The sequence below is a fragment of the Eleutherodactylus coqui genome, chromosome 11 (assembly GCF_035609145.1).
Source record: "Eleutherodactylus coqui strain aEleCoq1 chromosome 11, aEleCoq1.hap1, whole genome shotgun sequence".
In the NCBI taxonomy this organism is placed as follows: Eukaryota; Metazoa; Chordata; class Amphibia; order Anura; family Eleutherodactylidae; genus Eleutherodactylus; species Eleutherodactylus coqui.
In genome coordinates, this window is record NC_089847.1 from 76,503,462 (window position 1) to 76,527,086 (window position 23,625).

A 23,625-nucleotide genomic window follows, 5' to 3' on the forward strand; every position below is an offset into this window, starting at 1 on the left:
GGGGGGGACATCTGCCTATTACGGGGGGGGGGGGGGGGGGACCTGCCTATTACGGGGGGGGGGGGGGGGGACCTGCCTATCACGGGGGGGGGGGGGGGGGGACCTGCCTATTACGGGGGGGGGGGACCTGCCTATTACGGGGGGGGGGACCCTGCCTATTACGGGGGGGACCCTGCCTATTACGGGGGGGGACCCTGCCTATTACGGGGGGGGGACCCTGCCTATTACGGGGGGGGGACCCTGCCTATTACGGGGGGGGGACCCTGCCTATTACGGGGGGGGGGGGGGTGTCTGCTTATTACGGGGGGGGGGGGGGCTGCTTATTACGGGGGGGGGGGGGGGGGCTGCTTATTACTGGGGGGGGCTGCTTATTACTGGGGGGGGGGCTGCTTATTACTGGGGGGGGCTGCTTATTACTGGGGGGGGGCTGCTTATTACTGGGGGGGGGTCCGCTTATTACGGGGGGGGGGGGTCCGCTTATTACGGGGGGGGGGTCCGCTTATTACGGGGGGGGGGCTGCTTATTACTGGGGGGGGGGTTGCTAATTACTGAGAGGTGGGGGCTATAAATTATATGCTGCCCTATGTGTGTGCTACAGGGGGGGGGGGGGGGGGGATAGATTATATACTGCCCTGTGTGTGTACTGCCAGGACATTCTAAATGTCATAATTAAATAATAATGCACTAAACTCCAACTCCATAACCCCGCCCATATAACCAAAGCCCCGCCCATGTCCCGCCCCACCCTGCCGGGCCTTGTAAAAATGGTCTTGCTTGAAGCCGGTCCCTGGTGCCAAAAAGGTTGGGGGCCACTAGTATAACCTATTCAAATTTAGTTTTTTGGGGGGTTCGGAGGAAAAAAATCTGCAATTTGTTTATTTTATTTTTACATCGTTCAGTGTAAAAAGTGAATAATGTGAGAACATTCTCTCAGGTCAGCACAATTCTGGCAATACCTATTTTATGCAGGTTTTTTTTCATGTTTTGTACACAAAAAACTTTTTCTTTCTTTTTTAAAGATTTGCTTTTGTGTTGACGCACTTCAAGAGCCATAAGATTTTTATTTTTCCATTGATAGAGCTCTACAAGGGCTTGCTCTTTTTCAGTACATTTGTACTGCAATGCATTATCACACAAAAATAACGATCGCAGGCCTTGGCAGCTTCGGATACTAGTGTTTGGCACCCAGTTGCCATGGCAACCCGTCGGCTCTCCGCAACTACATCATGGCGTGTGAGGGGTTAACAACAGGGGATCAGTCTCCTCACTGATCTCCATTGTTCAGGTGGGAGGATGGCTGATAGTCACAGCCAACTCCTGTTGCGGGATGGCGCAGGCTCACTTCTGAGCCCATGTCACCCACAGGACATAAGTTTACATCCTGTTGCTTTAACTACCACCCTGCCAGGACGTAAACTTACGTCCTGCGGCATTAACGAGCTAATATTTTTTTAAATAACTAAAGAGATATTTTACTCCACAGAGCAATTGAACTTACAATTGTTTGATCGCCTGGGCAATATACTGCAATACTTCAGCAGTAAATTGTACTTTTGCCTTCATCCATGGCAGGCCTGAGAACCTTCACAAGGTCCCAAGCCACCAAAACACACCTCATAACCTAGTCATGGGGTTATAAACTAAACAAATGACGAGGGAGGAAGGTAAAATAAATTACATTACATATGAAGGAGAATGCACTTATATCTAGATTGAAGGTAGGGGTTTCCCTGCCCCACAGATGTAAGACTACTAAATATAGTAAGGTTCCAAACACTTTAATCAGATTATATGCCTTTCAGAGCATCCACTGCAAAATTCCCCTTAACCCATTAAGGACCTGGCACAGTAAATTTACAGCACCTGGTCCTGGGCTTAAAGCACCGCGATAGTAAAATTATGGCGGCGCTTTAAGCCCCCTATCTCTGCAATCAATCAGAGCCAGGAAGGTGTTATCAGCTGTTGGCAACAGCTGATAACCCAGAGAAGAAAGCAGAAGGGGTTTTTAACACTTTCTGCCTTCTGCTTCCCCGAGTACATAGTGCTCAATGAGCACTGCGTACTGAAAGAGAAAGTACAATGTAGCTTTCATATCGGGAGCCCGGGGGGGGGTGTGGTGTGGTGGTGGTCATGTGACCACTGGGGTTCCCTGCTATAGCAGAGCTGGAGGGTCATACTAGACCCTGACCAGCTCTGCCAGTGACTACTGTCACTACAGGGCTTGCTTTCCCCTGTAACTGGGGCTCCTATGGATGCTCCAGCTACAGTGGGAAAGTGTCAAATAATAAAAAAAAAAAAAAGAATGTCCCCCAGAGGTCTTATAAGACACATAGATAGTAAAAAACATAATTAAATACATCAGTAAAACAAAATTCCAGAACACACACAACAATATATACATAAGAAAAAAAAACAAAAAAGCCGACGCCAACAAAAACAGTTGCCGGATGCGCCCTGTAAACCAAAACCATATATCCTATATATCAAAACATCTGAAATAAATAGAGGAACCCGTTCCCATACTTTATTTTAGCATAAATATACTAAATTTTAAAAAGACAAAAAAAAAAATTAAAAAAAAAAATTATTTTTTTTTTTAGAATTTTAGCTCCAATAAATCTAAAAAACAGAAATAAAAGTCAGTGAAAAAGATAGGTCACAGAAAAAAAACACAGTAAAAATAATTTTGGGAGCTAAAGGAAACAAAATTGGGCAGTAAAACCACCACATGGGTAAAATCCCTAAAAAGTGTCTGGTCCTTAAGGTACAAAACAGCCTGGTCCTTAAGGGGTGAAGATACAAAAAAAAACAAAAAACACATGACCTGCTCCATCAAGCAATCCAAATGATATAGTCAGTGTTTACTATGACAGCTAAAGGGTTAGAGGCTGGGATCGGTGTTGTCGGCAAGCTTGGCTACTTGTCAGCTGTGTTTTACAGCCAACACCAGCTCCATGCAATCCCTGCTCACATCCATGGTACATGTGCAGCAGATGGCACCAAGGGATTAAGAATGACATATCTAGCTCCGCTTAAGTATTTTTGATTTAGCTAAATGTTGTGAAGTGGTGCTAAGGAAAGAATTCTGCAAACATCCACTTGTCATTGTCCACTGTGTTTGGGTATTGCTGAGTTCGCCAATACTTTACTATTTTCTTTTTTAGAACTTACCAGATGTTTTTTGTTTGGTCACTCTCTGACAGGTTTGTATGTTTGCACTGCAACGTCTTTGCACCACATATTGAGAGAGATTAAAGGCCCATTTAGACGGATCATTTGTTGGGCAAACGATGTCCGACACTTGTCCGCGCACATACTAGTATCGCTGGCTCACAGTGGGACAGCTGGAGATTTCTCTGGAAATCTCCTCCTGCCGCCCCGCTGTAAGCCAGCGATACTAGCTCCCGTGCAGGTGCATGGGAGCTAGTATGTGCGGGGACGAGTGTCGGGCACAGTTTGCCCCGACACTCGTCCCGTCTAAATGGGCCTTAAATTAACAAATTCCAAATACAAGTTCAACACTTGGAATCACTGCCACAACTTTTATCTCCTTAAATTTGATGTGAAATAAGAAGGAACAGACGGCACTGGACCATGAGACTAGGTCAATAGTTCAATCGATTTTCAGCATATGAAAATAGAGGAATTATGTAAAAAATGCTTAACTTCCTGAATTGTTAATGCAATATTTTTGTTAAACCGCTAGAAAAAGTGAAAGTCTATATTTTAATTTGTATCTTGACGGCTTGCAAATCTACTGTGGTGGTGTACAGTGGCTAACTTATGAAAATTGTGTCACTGTCCAAACATTTCTGGACTCACATGTATGTAAAGGTAGCTATACAAATTGATGTTGGTCAAACAGATATGACTACAGGGGCATCCCTATTTTTTCCTAATGGTAGAAGACGGGGCTGTTGGATTTCACCATGCCTGAATCTTTTGTTGTCAGCGGACATAAATCACCACCAGAGATGTCTGGCATTGGCTTAAAAACACAAAAACGCTTGGTTATGGAGAGGGATAACTGTTGACAGTTCTTTTAACCTAAAAAAAACCTAAATTTAATCTCCAACTACACAAGATGTATTTACAGTATAAAAGCCTATGCTTTTCCAGTAAGTGGTTTAGGTATAAAAAAATATATATATTTCTCTCAAAAACAAATCTGAGCAAGTCTTAGTAGAAATAAGAAAAAAATCAACTGGGATCCATCAATATGATGATTGAGAAAACGGTTTACCTTCCATGAACTGCAATAGCAGCAACACCAGTTCTCTCAATTATCTTCGCCAGATTGACAGTTTCTTCAAGCTAAAAAAAGGACATAAATCATACAAATATTACAGACATAACAAATACCACTAAAAAAAAGAAAAAATGAAAAAACAAAACCATAAGGAGAAAATTAAAATGCTTTCTAAATAATATGCGTTGAGATTAACCCCAATCATATGTGTATAATAGATGTTGGGGGTCAGAGTATGGAGTAGGCTTAGCAGTTGAGCCCACTCCATAAGCTGTGAGTGCCACCTACAAAATACAAGTAATAACTGGCCACCATGACCATAAATTGAAGAGAACTCCGACTTTGGATCTTTAATAGAGATGAGCGAGCGTACTCGGATAAGCACTACTCGCTCGAGTAATTGGCTTTATCCGAGTATCGCTGTGCTCGGGGCTAAAGATTCGGGTGCCGCTGCGGCTGACAGGTGAGTCGCAGCGGGGAGCAGGGGAGAGCGGGCGGGAGAGAAGGAGAGAAAGATCTTACCTCCGTTCCTCCCCGCTCTCCCCTGCAGCTCCCCGCTCCGTGCCGGCACCCGAATCTTTAGACCCGAGCACAGCGATACTCGGATAAAGCCAATTACTCAAGCGAGTAGTGCTTATCCGAGTACGGTCGCTCATCTCTAATCTTTAACCATTAAAACACATGACCATTGCATTTAAATGGTTGGATGGACGGGAGGCTGCAGTTCTGTTATGGCTTTTAGCCCTGCTATAAATTGTGTTAAAGCATAGATTGAACCACACACAAGAGAATGACTTGGTTTTTAAAAAAGTATGACATTGTGATAATGGGAGATTTTAACTATTAAGACATTAGTTGGAAATCTCTTTCAGGCAAAAGTAATGGATCCAACAAATTCTTATCCGCTCTTGCTGGCAATTTTATCTTCCAAAAAGTAGAAGAGAAAACGAGGATCTACTATCTGGGACTTTATTCTTACCAACAGGGAGGAAATGGTTGAGGAAGTAAGAGTGGCTGGGAACTTAGGAAGCAGTGATCATGCTATCCTTGAATTTTGCATAAAAAGGGGAGGAAGACCTGAGAAAACTCAGACCTCAGGATTGGATTTCAGAAAGGCAGATTTTAATGCACTCCGAAAGAGGGTAGGAAGAATCCAATGGCAGGATGTTCTTAAGGACTGAAATGTTCAAGAAGGATGGAAAATTTAGCGAAATGAAATTCTCAAAACAGAATCGTTAACAATCCCTAAAAGAAGGAAGAATGGGAAGCATTTAAAGAGACCAGGATGGATGAACACAAAACGCACACACATGCTAAAAAGCAACAAAAATAATGTGTATCAAATGGAAAGAGGGGGCCATATCTAAATAAGAATATAATGTAGTCTGTAGAAACTGCAGGAAAGTGTTAGAATAGCTAAAGCTAGTAATGAATTGAGGCTTGCAAGAGAGGCCAAATCAATAAAATGGATTTGGGGGTATATCAAAAGCAAAAGTAAAAAGACAAAGATGCTGTAGGATTTTTACAGGATGAAAATGGTGATATGCTCAAAAATGATCTTGAGAAAGATGAACTTTTAAATTCCTTTTTTTAAATCTGCTTTTCTCAAAAGTAAATGTATCAACAACTGATCTTCCAACTGCTATTGAAGGAATAAAGGAATCCAGGCTATGAATAAACAGAGATAGAGAGGGAACATTTAACTAACTTACATGAATTCAAATCTTCAGGTTCAGAAAAATTACATCCTAGGATACTGAAAGACATGGCAGGGGAAATTGATGAAGCACTCCTTGTAATCTTTGAAAATTTGTGGAGTATCCAAAAGTAGAGATGAGTGCGGCAGCAGAATATTGTAAAAATATCAAAACTTTATTCCTCCATTGTGCATAAAATAACGACGTTTCGACCAGTAATGCTTATTATCATTTGTGGAGATCAAAAGTCCCAGAAGATTGAAAAGGGGCAAATAATGTCCTTATCTTCAAAAAAAAGGGAGGAAGGTGTACCCAGGAAATTACAAGCCTGTGAGCCTGACTTATATACTGGGAAAGATCTTTGAACAATTTATTAGATCAAATTTATGCAAGTACTTGGATGAGAATGCAGCACTTAACCAGAACCAGCAAGGCTTTGTAACAAACAAGTCATGCCAGAATAATCAAAATTTTCTTTTATGGGCAGAATCGCCAACTGGGTTGATCAGGTAACTGTGGTAGATAAAGTATATCTTGTCTTCAGAAAAGCATTCGATCAAGTATCTCACACCATCCTTATTGAAAAAATGACCAAATATGTGATTAGGTATATTCACAACTGGCTGAGTGATCGTACTCAAAGAGTGGTTATAAAATGGATCACATAAAATTGGAAAAATGTCTCAAGTGGGGTACCACAAGGCTCTGTCCTGGGCCATATGTTGTTGAACATTTTTATAAGTGATCTAGAGGAGGGAATTGAGGGGAAACTCAACAAATTTGTCAACAACATAAAGCTAGGAGGAATAGCTAATGCTACAGAAGAAAGACAGAGGATTCAAAAAGACTCAGACAAGCTTGAACTGTGGGTGGGAAGTAACAGAACGGTATTTAACAAGGATAAATACAAAGGCCTACATCTTGGCAAGAAAAATGAAAAAAAACAAAACACAACAGCACGTGTGAAAAATACTTGGGTATACTAATAGATCACAGAATGAACATGAGTCAACAGTGTGATGCAGCACCAAAAAAGGGCAAACACGATTCTGGGATGCATTATTCCTCTACTCTTCTTTAGTCAGACCTCATCTGGAATACGGTGTCTAGTTTTGGGTACCCAAATTGAAAAAAATAATGTCTACTGTGCACTCTTGTGGTACACTGTACCACAACATGATTTTAGGTCTGTGCATATGTTACAGACATTTAGAGAGCAGGCTCTGAAGTTCTCTGTGCAGAGTTTTTAGAACCCCATTCACATGCATCCTACAGCAAAAAGTCATGTATTTAAGTTGTTGAATCTGCACCACAAACTTGCAGTGCTTCTACAGTTGAATGTGGCTTAACAGATCTGTCAAACAGGTTATAACAATTCATTTATTCTTGAGCATCAAGATAAAAAAAGCAAAAAAAAAAAAACAGTAATAAGAGCATGAGATGGCAGCCAGATAGGAATAAACTTTATGATGTTAAGATAAAGGTTAAAGCTAAAACAAAAATATCTTCAGGGACTTTTACACTGCAAAAGGTAAAAGCAGTCATGTCTACCAAACACGCTTATTGAAATATTAAGTAGCCATGCCTAAGGTAAAAATGTATAAAAACAGTGGTCAGGGTAGCATACTGAATATGAATATACCCCAGCCATTTAGGGCTGAAAGAGAAAGAACTAACTTAGCAAAGCGAGTTCCACAAGGAACAGGGTTCTTCTCAATAAAGCTGTGGCCACTAGGATCTGCTTCCTGGAGCACGAGATGCTGCCAGCAATATTACAAGCTGACTGGGAAGGGGTGGTAGTTCTCATCATACTACCTGCCTTTGCCAAATAAGTTCTGTCTCTTTCAGTCCAAAGTGATCAGGGTGCATTAATTTGGAATACTATCCTGAGTGTCATTTACCGTATTTTTCGCACCATAAGATGCACCTGACTTCAGGATGCACCCAGATTTTAGATAACAGAAAACAAAAAAATATGTCATGCTAATTAAAATCTCCTTGGTGGTTTAAAGGAGTGGAGGGATCAACATAACTAACTGTGATCCCATGGTACGAATTCAAAGTCTCATGCAATGGCAAGCAGTAAGTTTTGATAGGGTTCTTAACCCCTTTCCGCCCCATGACGTAAGGGTATGTCATGGGAGCGGGGTGCTTCCCGCAAAATGACGTACCCTTACGTCATAGGGATAGCGCGAGATCATAGCAGATCTCGCGCTATCCCGCAGTGGGAGCCGGCTGTCACTAGTAGCCGGCGTCCCGCTGTGACAGTGAGAGGCCCGCTGTTAACCCCTTCCCTGCCGCGATCTAAGTACATTGCGGCAGGGAAAGGGTTCACAGAGGGAGCGCGCTCCCTCTGTGACTCCAGCCGGCTCTCGCGATAACATTGCGAGAGCCCTGCTGGTTGCTATGGCAACAGGATGCCAGATACTGGCGTCCTGTATTGCCATAGCCTGTGATCGCTATAGTAAGCGATAAGGCATGGCAGGAGAGAAGTCCTGCCATGCCTTATCGTAGCAATCTGCAGTGCTGCAGTGTAAGTCCCTCAGAGGAAAAAGAAAAAAATTAAGGGTTTTGAAAAATGGAGATGAAAGAATACCAAAAATCGTTTGGTCCTCAACGCCAAAATAAGCCATGTCCTTAAGGGGTTAAAGACAGGGCACTTTAAACGGAGAAGTGAGAAATGTGAAGTATAATATATTTTACTGAAGAAAGAATCGTGGAGGAAACTTATGGAAGGTCTGCTGATGATACTTTTGAAAAGTTATAAAAACTCATAAATAACCAATGTGGAACAGTCTTGAGTCCAGACACGTGTGGGGAAATCTACGCTTTCTGTATATTGCTCTACTATGCTATAGGACAATGGGTTATTCAATGCTAGTTTCATGAGAGCAGGGGGCTTACACACAGGGAAACAATTTGAAACAGAAGTTCCTTGTGTTGTACACTCACTCCTGAACAAGGATTATTCAATAATTGAGGGCAGGATGGTGCTAGCAGCCGGGGCTGGCTTACTGATAAAGCGTCCAGGTAGGAGGATCAGATGGTACACTGTGTGGCTCACCCAGGAAAGGCAGCAGGAGTCCTACGATGCGGTAGGTAGCTCCAGGGGAGTCTTTTTTTGCGGACCAACAGTGACAAGGAGTTTGGGTCGTGTTTTCATAAATGGAGTGCCAAAAGAGTAAGATGGCAGTTCTGAGCAGTCAGGCATAACTTATGGAGGCAGTTATCATTTCGTGTGCCAGGCAAAGTGCTGTATGAACACTCTGCCGAAACAATAACGGAGTGATTGGGGATGTCTGGCACTATCACCATCCTCCTGACTCTTGAGTATAAGACGCAGGAACTTTTTAGTAAGATAGTCTTATAGTCCAAAAAATATAGTATATGTTTTAACCATATACATGCCTGCTGCTGCACCAAGATTTGTGGGATCCTTGTTAGATCTTCAGCTCCCCTTTAATGCATGTCCTGGTAACAGGGGACATATAGATTACTGTGTACATTACTGTTGTCTTTCCTGTACCTTGGGTTTATTGGGGGAGGGGGCCCACTTAGGTGGTTCTCTTCAGAACATAAGGCGAGTTTATTTCTTCATATATTTTCTTTGTCCTTTTCCATCTGGGAGTGCTGTCCCATTTTTTATTTTAACTTGTTTAGGACCAGCCACAGTAAATTTACAGCACCTGGTCCTGGGCTTAGAGCACCGCCGATAGTAAAATTACGGCGGTGCTTTAAGCCTCCTGGCTCTGCAATCAGTCAGAGACAGGAACGGGTTATCAGATGTTAGTGACAGCTGATAACCCGGAGCAGAAGGCAGGAGTGGTTTTTAACCCTTCCTGCCTTCTGCTTCCCCGATATACAGTGCTCAATGAGCACTGTGTGGGGAAAGTGAAAGTAACATGCACTTTCACTACGGGAGCCCCGGGGGGTCTTGTGACTTCCCGGGATTCCCTGCTACCGCACAGCTTGAGGGTCAAACTAGACCCTGGCAGCTCTGCAAGTGAGTAATGTCACTACAACTGTTGCTTTCCCCTGTAACTGGGGCATCTATGGATGCCCCAGCTACAGTGGGAAAGTGTCAAATAAAGAAAAAAAAATTATGTAACTGTCCCCCAAAAGGTCTTACATGACGTCATGGGGGACATAGATGGTAAAAAACATAATTACATACATAAGTAAAACAAAATAACAGAATAAAACAACAATAAATACATAAGAAAGAGAATAACACAAAGCAGACGCCAACAAAAACCGTTGCCGTATGCGCCCTGTAAACCAAAACCATACATACTATATATCAAAACATCCGAAACAAATAGAGGAACCCATCCATTCCCATACTTTATTTTAGTGTAAATCTAAAAATAATTTAAAAAAAACTATAAATGTTAAAAAAAAAATCTTTTTTTTTTAGCTTTTTACCCCGAATAAAACTAAAAAACGGGGGGGGGGGGGGGGGGGGGGGGGGGGGGGGCGGGGGGGGAGTCAGTGAAAAAGATACAAAAAAAATAGCCCTGTATGTCATGGAAAAAAAACGCAGCAAAAATAATTTTGGTAGCTAAAGGAAAAAAAAAAAAGAGCAGTAAAACCGCCACATGGGTAAAATCTAGAGATGAGCGAACATGTCCGTTACGGACACATCCGCACCCGGACACCGGCTTTGCCGAACACTGCAGTGTTCGCGCGTAAAGGTCCGGGTGCCGCCGGGGGGCGGGGAGATGCGCGGCGGCGCGGGCGGCAGTAGCGGGGAACAGGGGGGAGCCCTCTCTCTCTCCCTCTCCCTCTCCCCCCCACTCCCCGCCGCACCCCCCCGCGCTGCCACGGCGGCCCCCGAACTTTTTCGCCCGAACACTGAAGTGTTCGCAAAGTTCGGTGTTCGGGCGAAAAAGGGGCGGGGCCGAACGTGTTCGCTCATCTCTAGTAAAATCCCTAAAAAGTGTCTGGTCCTTAAGGAACAATACAGCCTGGTCCTTAACCCATTCCCGCTGCAGGGCGCAAGTTTACGTCCTGGCAGCGGGGGTACTTCCGCAACAGGGCGTAAACTTACGTCCTGGGGATAGCGCGGGATCACATATGATCCCGCGCTATCCCGCAGCGGGAGCCGGCTGTCAGTCACAGCCGGCGTCCCGCTGTTAACCCCTTCCCTGCCGCGATCTAAGTAGATTGCGGCAGGGAAAGAGTTCACAGAGGGAGCGCGCTCCCTCTGTGTCTCCGGTCGGCTCTCGCGATGTTATCACGAGAGCCCGGCCTGTCGCCATGGTAACAGGATGCCAGACACTGGCGTCCTGTGTTACCAGTGCCTGAGATCGCTGTATAAGCGATAAGGCATGGCAGAGCAGTAGCTCTGCCATGCCTTATGACAGCGATCATCAGGGCAGTGGTCAAAGTCCCCCAGGGGGACACAAATGTTGTAAAAAAACAAAGATTAAAAAAATGAATTAAAAAAGAAGTTAAAAAAACCATTTTTTAAAGCTTTTTCTCAGATTAGCATAAAAAAAAGGTAAAAAATAAAATAAAACTCCACATATTTGGTATTGTCGCGTCCGTAAAAACGCGTACAATAAGATGCACTTGCTTTTGACTGTGCGCGGGAAAAAACGCAAAAAAAAAAACGCTAAAAAACTGAGGCAAAATGCTGATTTTTAGCATTTTACCTCACTAAAAACGCAATAAAAGTGATCAAAAAAGCCGTATGTACCCCGAAATGGTACCAGTAAAAACTACAGCTCATTTCGCTAAAAATAAACCCTCACAGAGCTCCGTACATCAAAAAATAAAGAAGTTACAGGACTTTGAATGCAACGATTTAGGGAAAAAATTTTTTTCCAAAAAAGGGTTTTTATTGCAGAAAAAAACTTTAAAAAAATGCAAGAATTTTGGTATCGTTGTAACCGTACCGGTCCGCAGAAAAAAATGGAACGTCTCATTTATGCTGCATGATTAACGCTGTAAAAAAAAAATTTAAAGGGGTTGTCCCGCGAAACAAAGTGGGGGTAAGCACTTCTGTATGGCCATATTAATGCACTTTGTAATGTACATTGTGCATTAAATATGAGCCATACAGAAGTTATTCACTTACCTGCTCCGTTGCTGGCGTCCCCGTCTCCATGGTGCCGTCTAATCTTCAGCGTCTAATCGCCCGATTAGACGCGCTTGCGCAGTCCGGTCTTCTCCTTTGCTGAATGGGGCCGCTCGTGCCGGAGAGCGGCTCCTCGTAGCTCCGCCCCGTCACGTGTGCCGATTCCAGCCAATCAGGAGGCTGGAATCGGCAATGGACCGCACAGAAGCCCTGCGGTCCACCGAGGGTGAAGATCCCGGCGGCCATCTTCACAAGGTAAGTATGAAGACGCCGGACCGCGGGGATTCGGGTAAGTACTATCTGTTTTTGTTTTTTTTATCCCTGCATCGGGTTTGTCTCGCGCCGAACGGGGGGGCTATTGAAAAAAAAAAAAAAACCGTTTCGGCGCGGGACAACCCCTTTAAAATCTACGGCAGAATTGATGCGTTTTCTCTCCCTGCTATCATTAAAAAAAAAATTTAAGTTTTATAATATAGTTAATGTACACAAAAATGACGCCGATAAAAACTACAGTTCGCCACGCAAAAAACAAGCCCTCACACGGCCGCGTCGACGGAAAAATAAAAAAGTTATGGCTTTTGATAAACGGAGAAGAAAATCCGCCAAAATTTGTTGTGTCCTTAAGCCCAAAATAGGCCATGTCATGAAGGGGTTAAGTTTCATTGAAATAGTAAGAAAATGTAGAACAGAGTAGATAGAATATAACATAGCTCTTACTGTAGGAAGGATGCGGATTTTACATGTCACTGGCTTGGAAATTCCATTCACTAATGTTTTCAGTATCTGTGGAAAAATAAAGAGCTCAATTAAAAAACACATTACGGTCATTCGAAATACTTTCATACAGTCATGTAAAAGTACGGGCATCACACGCAGGCTTTTAAACATATAATTAACATTCATTCTAGAGTACATAAACATACAGGATGCAATAAAAAAGAGCTTTTTGTTTCATTAAAAGAAGGTCACGATTGATTCATATACCTGACTCCAGTATCAGGTCTAGAGCTGCATGAAATGATTACTTACATAAGTTTTTGTCCGTCCCCCCCATCCCCCTCAAGAATCACAATCAAGAAGACGAGCTAATGAACAATCCATCTTTTGGCTGTACATCAACTGTTTGATATGTCCAATATATATTTTTATGAAACTTGATTAGGTAAGTTCTGGCATATATAAGAGAATATGGTATATAATGTAAACACACAACAGGCAAAAAAGATGATTAAGCTGGATGCAATTAAAAAATCCAGAAATCCAATTTGCTGAGCCTTTACTTAAATATGTTGGGGGCTGGATTTGTATTTGAATGATAGGTAGGCTGGTACTGGGACTCATCACTCCCTCTCTTACTCCAGTATGAGGTTTCTCTGTCAGCTCAGGTGACTCCACTGCGCTTATTAGTCAGTCTGGATCAGAGCTTGGGATACACACGGGCATAGTGTGGAGAAGTCTGATCATCTGCTGTATATTATTGCTGTTTCTAAGGGCACCTTCACACTTGCGAGAAAAAGGCGCAAATTTTGTGCAATGCGAGAGTGAGTGAAACACAGAATTATGAAACCAATGATTTTCAATGGTTTCCTTCACATTAGTGATGATTTCAGTCGTGCGATGTTGCGGTGTTTTTGTTTTTTTCCCTCGCATGTGCTATCTTTCTGCGGCTTTTATCGCCTATGTTTCTCTATGGACCCTACTTTTTATCACATCGCAAAGCACGAACTTGCGTTTATCATGGAATTTGATTTTAATATTAGAAATTCCTATGGACTTCTGTTTTAAAAAAAAAAAATCAGGTCTAAATCGCGTGAAGAGACGCGTGAGAAAATCACAAGTGGCAGTGATGGTTTTGCAACAAAATTCAGTGCTGACACTCAAAAAGGACAGGGAAATAAGTCGCCTTTTTATCACAATTTTCTTGCAGCGATATCGCCATTACCAGTGTGCCGGAGCCCTGAGAACTATGCCCTTGTAGAACTGCACCCCTACAGCATACATAGCAACAATATGAATTGTGCACAACTGTATAATTCATTACATCATTTGTACAGGCTGCTAGAAGCATTTTTCACTTGTGAATAGAACCGTGCGACTAATTTAATTAATTAGCTGACTTTTATTAGAATCATGAAATCAATATTAGCCCCCTGTCCTAGGAGTGGTGGGTAAGATTAGGCAGAAGGCAAGCGGGGTGTGCAGGATACAGGTCAATTTACCAGTGTACAGGACACTGATGAGCTGGAGAGACAGTTTAGGCATGAAGCTTAACCCCTCAGTGACCAGCCCATAGTCTTTTTACGTCCTGCCCAAGTGGGCTTTATTCCCTGAGGACGTAAAAACATGTGTCCTGCAGAGATTAAAGCCACGTGGGCTCTGGATGTGAGAGCTCCATGCTGTCGGTGCCCGCAGGTAGCCGACAGCATTGAGCTGTCATCCACCGGATACCGGCGATCGCATTAAAGTAAATAAAAGTTTTTTTAAAAGTTAGACTATCAGCTCCCCTCATGGAACGCTTCCATGAGGGGGGCCGAAAATGCTCACTGGAGTCCGGCTTGCTGCCGATTCGGTCTGGAGCGGACCCTCCGCCATCTTCTGCGCATGCGCGCCAAAGGAAACATGGCGGCGCATGCACAGAAGAGTAGATCGGCACAGGAGATTTAAAATTTCCTGGCTACCTTCAGTAGCCGGGAGACAGGAGATGTCACCGGGGACTGCGGTCCCCTGATCGCCGGCATCCAACCGAAAAGTTTAAAAAAGTAAAGATTTCAGCTGCAGTCATGGATCATGACAGCAGCTGAGAATACTCACCCCCGTCCTCTGCGATGTCCCGCGGCCATCTGGAGCCGCCACGGGCTTGTGCATGCGCGCCAAAGGGAAAATGGCAGCGCATGCACAGAAGCATGGATCTCCTGGGAGATTTAAAATCTCCTGTCTCCCGGCTACCTTCAGTAGATAAAATTATTTCCATGTATAGCAACAGAGAGAAATGAAGCATGCTGCGATTCTTCTTCCGTGAGTGAAAACTGCAATTGCTTTCCGCTCGTGTGCATGAAGAATCACTTTACCATTGCATGCTATGGGCGGTATTTACTGCAGAATCCAGAGGTGGTCGCCTATTCCGGATTCCGCAATTCAAATCTGCCCGTGTGTATTCACCCTAAGTGATAACCTTAGTGGTCAAAGTAAGCCAAATTATCAGCTAAAGACAGGAGATACCGGAAAACAAATATGTGGAGCATTGTTCCCAGGTATTTGAGTGATGATAAATTAATCCGAGTGCACAATATTTAGTATTGTTATACACAGGAGTGTGAGAAGGTTTAACATTTTTTTTTCAATTCAGGACACTGAATTAGTTAGTAAAAAATTCAAATTTCCTTCATTTTTTTAATTTTTACTTCTGCCCATTTTTCTGTATAGAAAACATAAAATTAAAAGATAATGGCCCTGTCCCGGTATAATAATAAAGCCTAATCCATGCTACAAACATTCGAGTAAAAAAATATGGTTTTGAAAATATGAAATGTTAATGAGGACATTTCGGCATCAAAGGCCTTGGTAACAAAAAGGGGTTTTATCCATGCGTGTGCTGCAGAGGTGCGTGTATGTCAGAGACCATAAGAAAAAAAAAATACATACAGTGGAGCAAAAAAGATAAAAGTAGGACAAGTAGACAGCTTTCACAGACATTTAATGTGGCACTACAATTTGTGTCAATGGTCAAAACAAGAGGAGGCACTAGGTTTAGCAGTTGCTCGTAACCCCCTCCCCAATGCTAGTATATGAAGAAAGGAGGCACTACCCTAGACCAAAGTTAGTGACTTTGACTCGTCTACTTCCTTAGATTGCTAAGGCACTAGGGAAGTATGAAATATTTCCTTTCTTAATTTTTGTTGTCCCTGGGGTGCATCTTAAAGTCCGTAGCATCTTATAGTCAGAAAATATAGCAACAGATTCCCTTTATTTGAGTAATTTCAGTTACTTTAGAGATGAAGCATTAATCACTTACTTTCTCAATTTTTTCTGGACTTGACAGAAGGGCTGCTCCCATGCCACCCTAAAACATACAGAATTTCATAGTAAAAGACAGGTTTGATGAACAGATTTTACAGCATACATCACATCAATTAGAGGAGCTTAACTAAGTAAATTGACATACGGCATGTTGTACAGTGCTAACGGACTAGAATATAGCAACTCACTGGTCCCCTTCAAACTAGTACATCAAAAGGACACACTTCACTGAGAAACTGTAGTGCAACCATGCAGGTCCTACTATCAGATTGGATGAATATGGGACTAAAACATTACTTTTATTCAAAACATTTAGAAATATTGTATGCTCAAATCAGGTAATGTCATTAAGGATGTATGCTGTAGTTAGCCAGGGCAATAGTAGTTTAAGCTTTCATTGCCTATCCAATTCATAAATCTAATGCTTACTCCAATGACATATAAGAGCCCTGGAGTACAGAAATGCATTCTGTACAGGCCCGTATTTGCCATTAGGCACTGCAGGTCCAGCGCCTAGGACGGCCGGGCAGCATTAGTAGAAGAGCACAACCTGCACATCAGTCACTGTTTTAGTGTCTCCTGTCCCTCCACTCTCATGATGAAGCGGCAGTGGAAGCATGTGGGCTGCATCGCCTGCCTCCCTCTGACCGGTTTATGGAGTGGCAGGCGTTTATGCTGCAGCTTCACTATTCAGCGCTGTTGTGATACCTGCCATACCGCAATTTGTCAAATAAATGAATGATAATCCTTTCAAATCTCTCATTCACATGCCATTTTCATACATGCAGAACTCTATTTTCTCACCTGGGGTAGAAGGAGATTCAAATTATTTGCAAACCACCTACAGGAAAACGCAGTTTTACATGCGCGAAGCCTACACCCACCACATATACATTAGGGCAATCCCTGTGGGATAAATTACTAGGATGAAGCATAATTGCAACAGGCAATCTGCCTTTCTAACAAAGAATTATGCTGTCTGCAATAAAGAACAGAACCCCTGAGAGACAGACTGTGGCATTACAATACTGTATCATTTTCTTAATGCTGTTGAATTGAACAAACATTATCAGTCTTCTCCAGATGACGATTTGAGAAGCATTTTGGTCAGGGTTACAATATAGTGTCAAGAAGGGCCCCTAACCTTCCCTATGTATTATCACCTAGCATGTTGCCAACAGAAAATGAAACCTCTACATTGCTGGCCCACAAAGGGTTTTTACGGTTTGGATCACAGCTGTACAAAACGTGTGAGTATGTAAAATGTTCATCAACACAACAGATACCATTAATATATTAAAAGTTACTGTAACAGCTACAATACTATTTGTGTCATCCAGTGCACTGAATGCCATTTATCCTTTGTTGGTAGGACATTTAAAACGTGAATTTTGGAAGACCTCAATGACATCACCAAACCAGGAATTAGACCCATCTCTGGTGCTTCCTGACACTTTCTTCACCAACATAGGAGGTTAGTTAAAATCATTTACAGTATTTGCAATTGAACATTTACACAAAACAGAAAAGGGGAGGTAACTTAAAACGTATTTTGTTTGATCGAGAAGCCCATTGGATTTTCACCCTAGACACTAGAGCTCCCCAGGGTAGAAATACTAAAAAAAAAATAAAAAATGTTTGATGAAGTTTCTGTTTTCTGATTTAGATACAGTACATATTTAGTTTGTTCCCCAAATTATGTCACTTTCACCACTGAAAAACGAACATGTATGTCCTCCCCGTAGTTCTTGAATGAACAAGGTATGCTCAAAATATGTCACATGCCCTTTGTTACACACGCCTTTATTTATGCTTCCAGCCAGTATGTGTATTTAGTGACAAAATGGGAGTTGCATTAAAGGAGTTGTATGGGTCATGTGATGTGTATTGCAGTGTTCTTATAACCAAAAGACCCTTTAAATACCATTTTTTGTGTTATTTTGGACAGGTCCAGGACTGAAATATTTGTGTCTGCCCTATAAACTAGCACATGATGTGTACAGCTGTATAGCTAATATCTGCTTTATTAAAGGCTGATGGGTTGCATATGTATTTAGCTCATGCACGATGCGACAGCAAACAATTTACAATGAAAGTTAAAACATAGGAGTGTAAAACACTGAACGACAAGTGAATGAGAGCTGCATGATTCTCAAGAATCATGCAGTATAAACAGGCTGCTCAAGCATGGACGAGCTGGTGATGACCTCATCAGCTCGCTTCGGCAAACGAGTCACGAGGTTCTCAATAGTGTCTAAAATGGGTATTAGATGTGTTTGATCTGTATGCATTTTGCTAGGTTGTAGATACTTGATAAGTTGCCATGTTTGAGCTATAAGGTCACATCCGGGTTAATGGAGAGGAAGTGCTTGGCAGCCATGTTTGGAGCACACGGGGAGGAAAGGTAATATATGTTTATGTTCTCACATGGGATTTTAACCCCATGGGTTTACAATTTCCATGTTGGCATTGTTGCATATACTGCTGTTAACTTAGTATGGTAACAGCTACGACTAAGGACGGATGACCGAAACGCGTCAGTCACTTAATGCATTTGCACTCTGCTTTTAAAGGATCTATTAAAAGTTAAAGTTTTTAGTTTGACCTGATGAGCTGGACTTTTACATATATGAACACTGTTGTCTGCTGCAATTGGAGCGATTTCTGTATGCATATCTGATGGAGCTGGCTTTTTAACACTTGAACCAAGTATATCACGTACCAGGCAATGCTGAGACTACATGTTAAAGGGGTTGTCCCGCGCCGAAACGGGTTTTTTTTTTTTTCCAACCCCCCCCCCCCGGTCGGCGCGAGACAACCCCGATGCAGGGAGGTAAAGAAAGCTTACCGGAGCGCTTACCTTAATCCCCGCGCTCCGGTGACTTCAATACTTACCGCTGAAGATGGCCGCCGGGATCCTCTGTCTCCGTGGACCGCAGCTCTTCTGTGCGGTCCATTGCCGATTCCAGCCTCCTGATTGGCTGGAATCGGCACGTGACGGGGCGGAGCTACACGGAGCCTGCATTCTGCACGAGCGGCTCCATAGAAGACTGCAGAAGACCCGGACTGCGCAAGCGCGGCTAATTTGGCCATCGGAGGGCGAAAATTAGTCGGCACCATGGAGACGAGGACGCCAGCAACGGAGCAGGTAAGTATAAAACTTTTTATAACTTCTGTATGGCTCATAATTAATGCACAATGTACATTACAAAGTGCATTATTATGGCCATACAGAAGTGTATAGACCCACTTGCTGCCGCGGGACAACCCCTTTAATGTCCGGAGGGTCCTCATTAGTCTAAATTACAATATTTTTCTGTCTCGGTCATTTTTAAAAAGTCCTTTGGAGTATCAAAACTTTTAGATCCATTAAACGATCAGGAATACACAGGAGAAGAAGAAGAAGCTGGCTTCAGGTGAAACAATACTTTGCCTTTATTAAATGGTGCCACAGCGATTCAGACTAGACAGAACGCGTTTCAACTCACAAAGGAGTCTTGATCACCTCACCATTAAACGGTCATCCGGTCTAGAGAAATGGGTGTATCTAGCTTATTACTACAAAGGAACACAAGAATACTTTTTTTATAATGTGTAGTTAATATTACCACACACCTGCATAATAAATAAATACAATACAATCATGAGTTCTTCCATAGACTTGTATGGGTATAGCATGCGCACAGCACTATATAAAGAGTCAGATTTTTATTGCAGTGTCTGATCTTCAGTGGCAGAGTATAAGAAAAAAACCTCACCTGGCTCCCTGTCACGTCCCCTAGCAGCACTATAACTAAGTTTATAGTGCTGTGTGGACCTGACAGGTTCCCTTTAATGCAAATAGAGATCTCCATCAATTGGTAGCTAAAGGTAAACTGTCATGCACATGGTTCCCTATGAAAATTAAAATGTATTTACTTTGTACATTGCAAAACCAGGTCTAGCTAAAGTGTATGCTAACATTACGCCCCTCCAGCATCGAAACACTTGGCGAAGACATCTGCTAATGTGACATCGGTAACCGTAATCTCCCATCATATTGCATTTTGAGTCCACCAATTAGTTGAGGCTTATTGCTGTATACACAGCCCTTCAGTAAACCCCACAAGAAAAAAAAATAAAAAATCAGGTGGGATCGGGTCTAGTGATCTCGGTGGCTACAGATTTTTTCTAAATGATTTGTTAACCGAAATAACTTTCAATTTCCTTCATGCCTCCATTAGATGTGTGGCACATTGGGCTTTTGGTTGAAAGTTACCTTCTGTTAACTTGAATCCCATTTTGTCACCAAATCTGTGAATACAGGACTTGTCTCTACACTTTCTTCACCATACTTATATGCCCTTTGATATGGTTTCAATGAACCTGTTCATCAGTATTCACAAACCAAAAACACACGCTATTCAACTGACTACCGTATATACCGGCGTATAAGACGACTTTTGAACCCCGAAAAATCTGCTCTGAAGTCGGGGGTCGTCTTATATGCCGGTAATACCAAAAAAAAAAGTGTAAAAAAAAAAAATCATTACTCACCTCCCCCGGCGTTCTGTCGCGCTCCGGCAGGATGTCGCTCGCTCCTCGTCCCCGGCGCAGCATTGCTTTCTGAATGCGGGGCTTGAAATCCCCGCCTCCAGAAAGCTAATACACACGCCGTCAGCCAGTTACAGCCATTCAATGACAGCATTGAATGGCTGTGATTGGCTGAAGGCGCACGTGGCTTCAGCCAATCACACCCATTCAATGATGTCATTGAATAGTGTGATTGGCTGAAGCCACGTGCGCCTTCAGCCAATCACAGCCATTCAATGCTGTCATTGAATGGCTGTAACTGGCTGACGGCGTGTGTATTAGCTTTCTGGAGGCGGGGATTTCAAGCCCCGCATTCAGAAAGCAATGCTGCGCCGGGGACGAGGAGCGAGCGACATCCTGCCGGAGCGCGACAGAACGCCGGGGGAGGTGAGTAATGATTTTTTTTTTTCTCCACTGTATTACCGGCGTATAAGGTGAAAGTTGGGGGGTCGTCTTATACGCCCCGTCGCCTTATACGCCGGTATATACGGTACATGTTTGCTGCACCCAGAGCTAATGAACATTTGGTAGTCGCAACCTAATTTAAATTCACAGTTACAGTTCACTTCATTGTGTGGTGTGACGGTTTGATAGACATAGGGGAAGATTTGTGAAATTGTGTAAAACAAAAACTGTCTTTTGTTGCCTACAGCAACCAATCGCAGCTCAGCTTTTATTCCTCATAAGGTGTATTTATCATTACACTCTGGGATTACTCTGAGAGTAACCTGTAACAACATAGATTGAATCATGTGACCTGTTGGACTGCAGAGTGCTCATGCTTTAGCAGGTGCAATGATGAACAGCTTAAGCAGCAGGAGATCACACATCATGTGGCCAGAAGTGTGATTAAAATAGATCCCAGATAAAAAAGCACTTATTGCAACTGTTTTTTTCATGAACAACAATCTGAATGAGCCAATCAGATGATGATGATGTGATTGACCAAAAAACAAAAAAACAAAAAACAAATGCATGCATTTCTAGGTACTTTTAGGAAACAATTCTGTGCTTTCAGGACGATATGTTTAGAAGGTAGGCAAGTTCAGTAATAAAGGTTTTTTGGGAGTAAAACAAAAATGTTTTTCTATGACACATACAGAAAAGATACAGTACAAACAGAAGTGCACACACCAAGTGTGCTCTAGTAATGATGATCAACCAGAGCATGTGCTTCAGAAATGCTGCTGGCAATGATGAACAGCCAAAGCATGTGTTCTGCACTCCGAACATGCTTGGAGTACAATGATGCAAACGCCTACAGTGTGCTTGAAAAATGAAAGATGCTGTGTGATTAGTTGCTATGGGCAACAGAGGCAGATTTTCATTTAGACAGTTTTCAGAAATCTGCTCCACAATCTTGTTCCATGTCAATTTTCACAAAAAACCATAAATTATAAAAAGTTATTAAGTAATGTTGGGGTTTCCTAGCGAGAGAATCACCCTGTATAATGCAAGTCAAGGCATAAATAAAAAGTTAAAAAAAAAACACAACAACATAGTACCTTGGTGGAATATTCCTTTGGACAGCCCATGTTCACATCAATAGCAGCGACATCATTTTCTCTACACAAAAAAAAGAATATGGTATAATGATAAATATAGATTATAAAAAAGTTAAATCTTACAGCAGTCTACATTATTCAGGGTAATACGTGGAAAAGGGATTAAAAATAACCAATAAACAATATAGCTTTTGTCAATAATCAAATGCCTACACATTGTGAACTATAACCCATAATTCTGTCCAGTTTTACATTTTACTTGCATTGCTTAACGGGGTTTCCTTTTACTATTGATGACTTATTAGGAAAGGTCATCAATAGTTGATAAGCGGGGGTTGTCACTCAGGATCCCCACCAATCAGTTAATCCCCCAGGCCCGCTGTCAGTGCAGCCAGCGCTGGAAGCAGATAGAGCTGTCGGTATTGCAGCAGCCAGGCTTGGTACTGCAGGCACAGCTCCCATGGTGTCAACCTGGTGGTTAATCTTTGTTGGCATATGCAGCAGTGGACCCAGAGATCCTCAGTTTTGAGGCAATGACAGGAATGTTGGGCTGAGGGACGCTTAGGTCCTGAAGCCTCATGGAATCTGAGTGAGATTTAATCACAGGAAAGGGTTAATGTGTATGGGGGGGCGGGGTGCAAAGTTGAATGGCTGTCATTTGAGTTTCATAGGTTTACCAGAATGTATGCTGTGAAGAGCTGGAGTTGCCAGGGAGAAGGAGAGCACAGAAGTGAGCTGGGATTGGTTGGGAGAAAACGGCGGGAAAAGCCAGGTGAAGCTGCCTGAAGGTTACTGTCCTGGTAACAAGAGGAGGATGGCGATTAGTGCTGGCCGTTATTCATTTAAGGAGGAGCTGACAGGACAGGAGCATCAGTATGTTTTTTTTTCAGTACCTCAAGTTGTCCCACCTGCCCATATGTTTTTTGATTTTCTAATGGACTGCTTTTCTTGTTGCGGGCATAATTTTTTTAAAGGGGGGGGGGGGGGATTACCGCCTACCTTTTTCTTGAGGTGGCAAGAAAATGGAGTAAATTTGATGGTTGGTAGTAGACTGGAGCATCTAGGGTGAGGTCTACCCAGTATTTCCATTTATTTCCGAGTGATGATTTGAATTTTAATGTTTGATTTTAAACCCAGTTTTAAAAAATAAATGCTGCGGCCATTATACTCCAGCTGGTGTCCGTGTCATTTATGTGTTTACAGTAGAGCATAAGATTCCATGGTAGGACCATCTCTGTTGTAGTAAGCATTAATTGTGGCTCTCATCTCTCCTCCACATTTGCTCACAACCATCTCCAAGAACTGACCAACTGCAAATCTTTATGATGATTTTGGTTCCCAATGACCACATGGTGTTAAAAATAAGAATAGTTTTAAAGGAGTTTTCTGGCCTTTTTATAAACTCATAACCTGACTAAGGACTGTGCATAAATCGTCAGTAGTTGATCAACAGGGGTCAGCCACTCAGGACCCCCGTCGATCAGCTGATCTTCTGTTCCTATG

The 23,625-nt window shown here is 42.7% G+C and overlaps 1 protein-coding gene across 1 annotated transcript in view; it reads right to left on the minus strand.

Moving 5' to 3' along the window:
• The window catches only part of DUS2 (dihydrouridine synthase 2), a 97,129-nt gene that overhangs the window by 44,023 nt on the left and 29,481 nt on the right, over positions 1-23,625 (minus strand). Inside the window, exons 6-9 of the mRNA XM_066582681.1 lie at positions 22,123-22,183; positions 16,041-16,088; positions 12,746-12,811; positions 4,244-4,314 (exon numbers count right to left, since the gene is read on the minus strand). Coding sequence (XP_066438778.1) covers positions 4,244-4,314; positions 12,746-12,811; positions 16,041-16,088; positions 22,123-22,183 — 246 coding nt within the window. The remainder of the gene's footprint in view (positions 1-4,243; positions 4,315-12,745; positions 12,812-16,040; positions 16,089-22,122; positions 22,184-23,625) is intronic.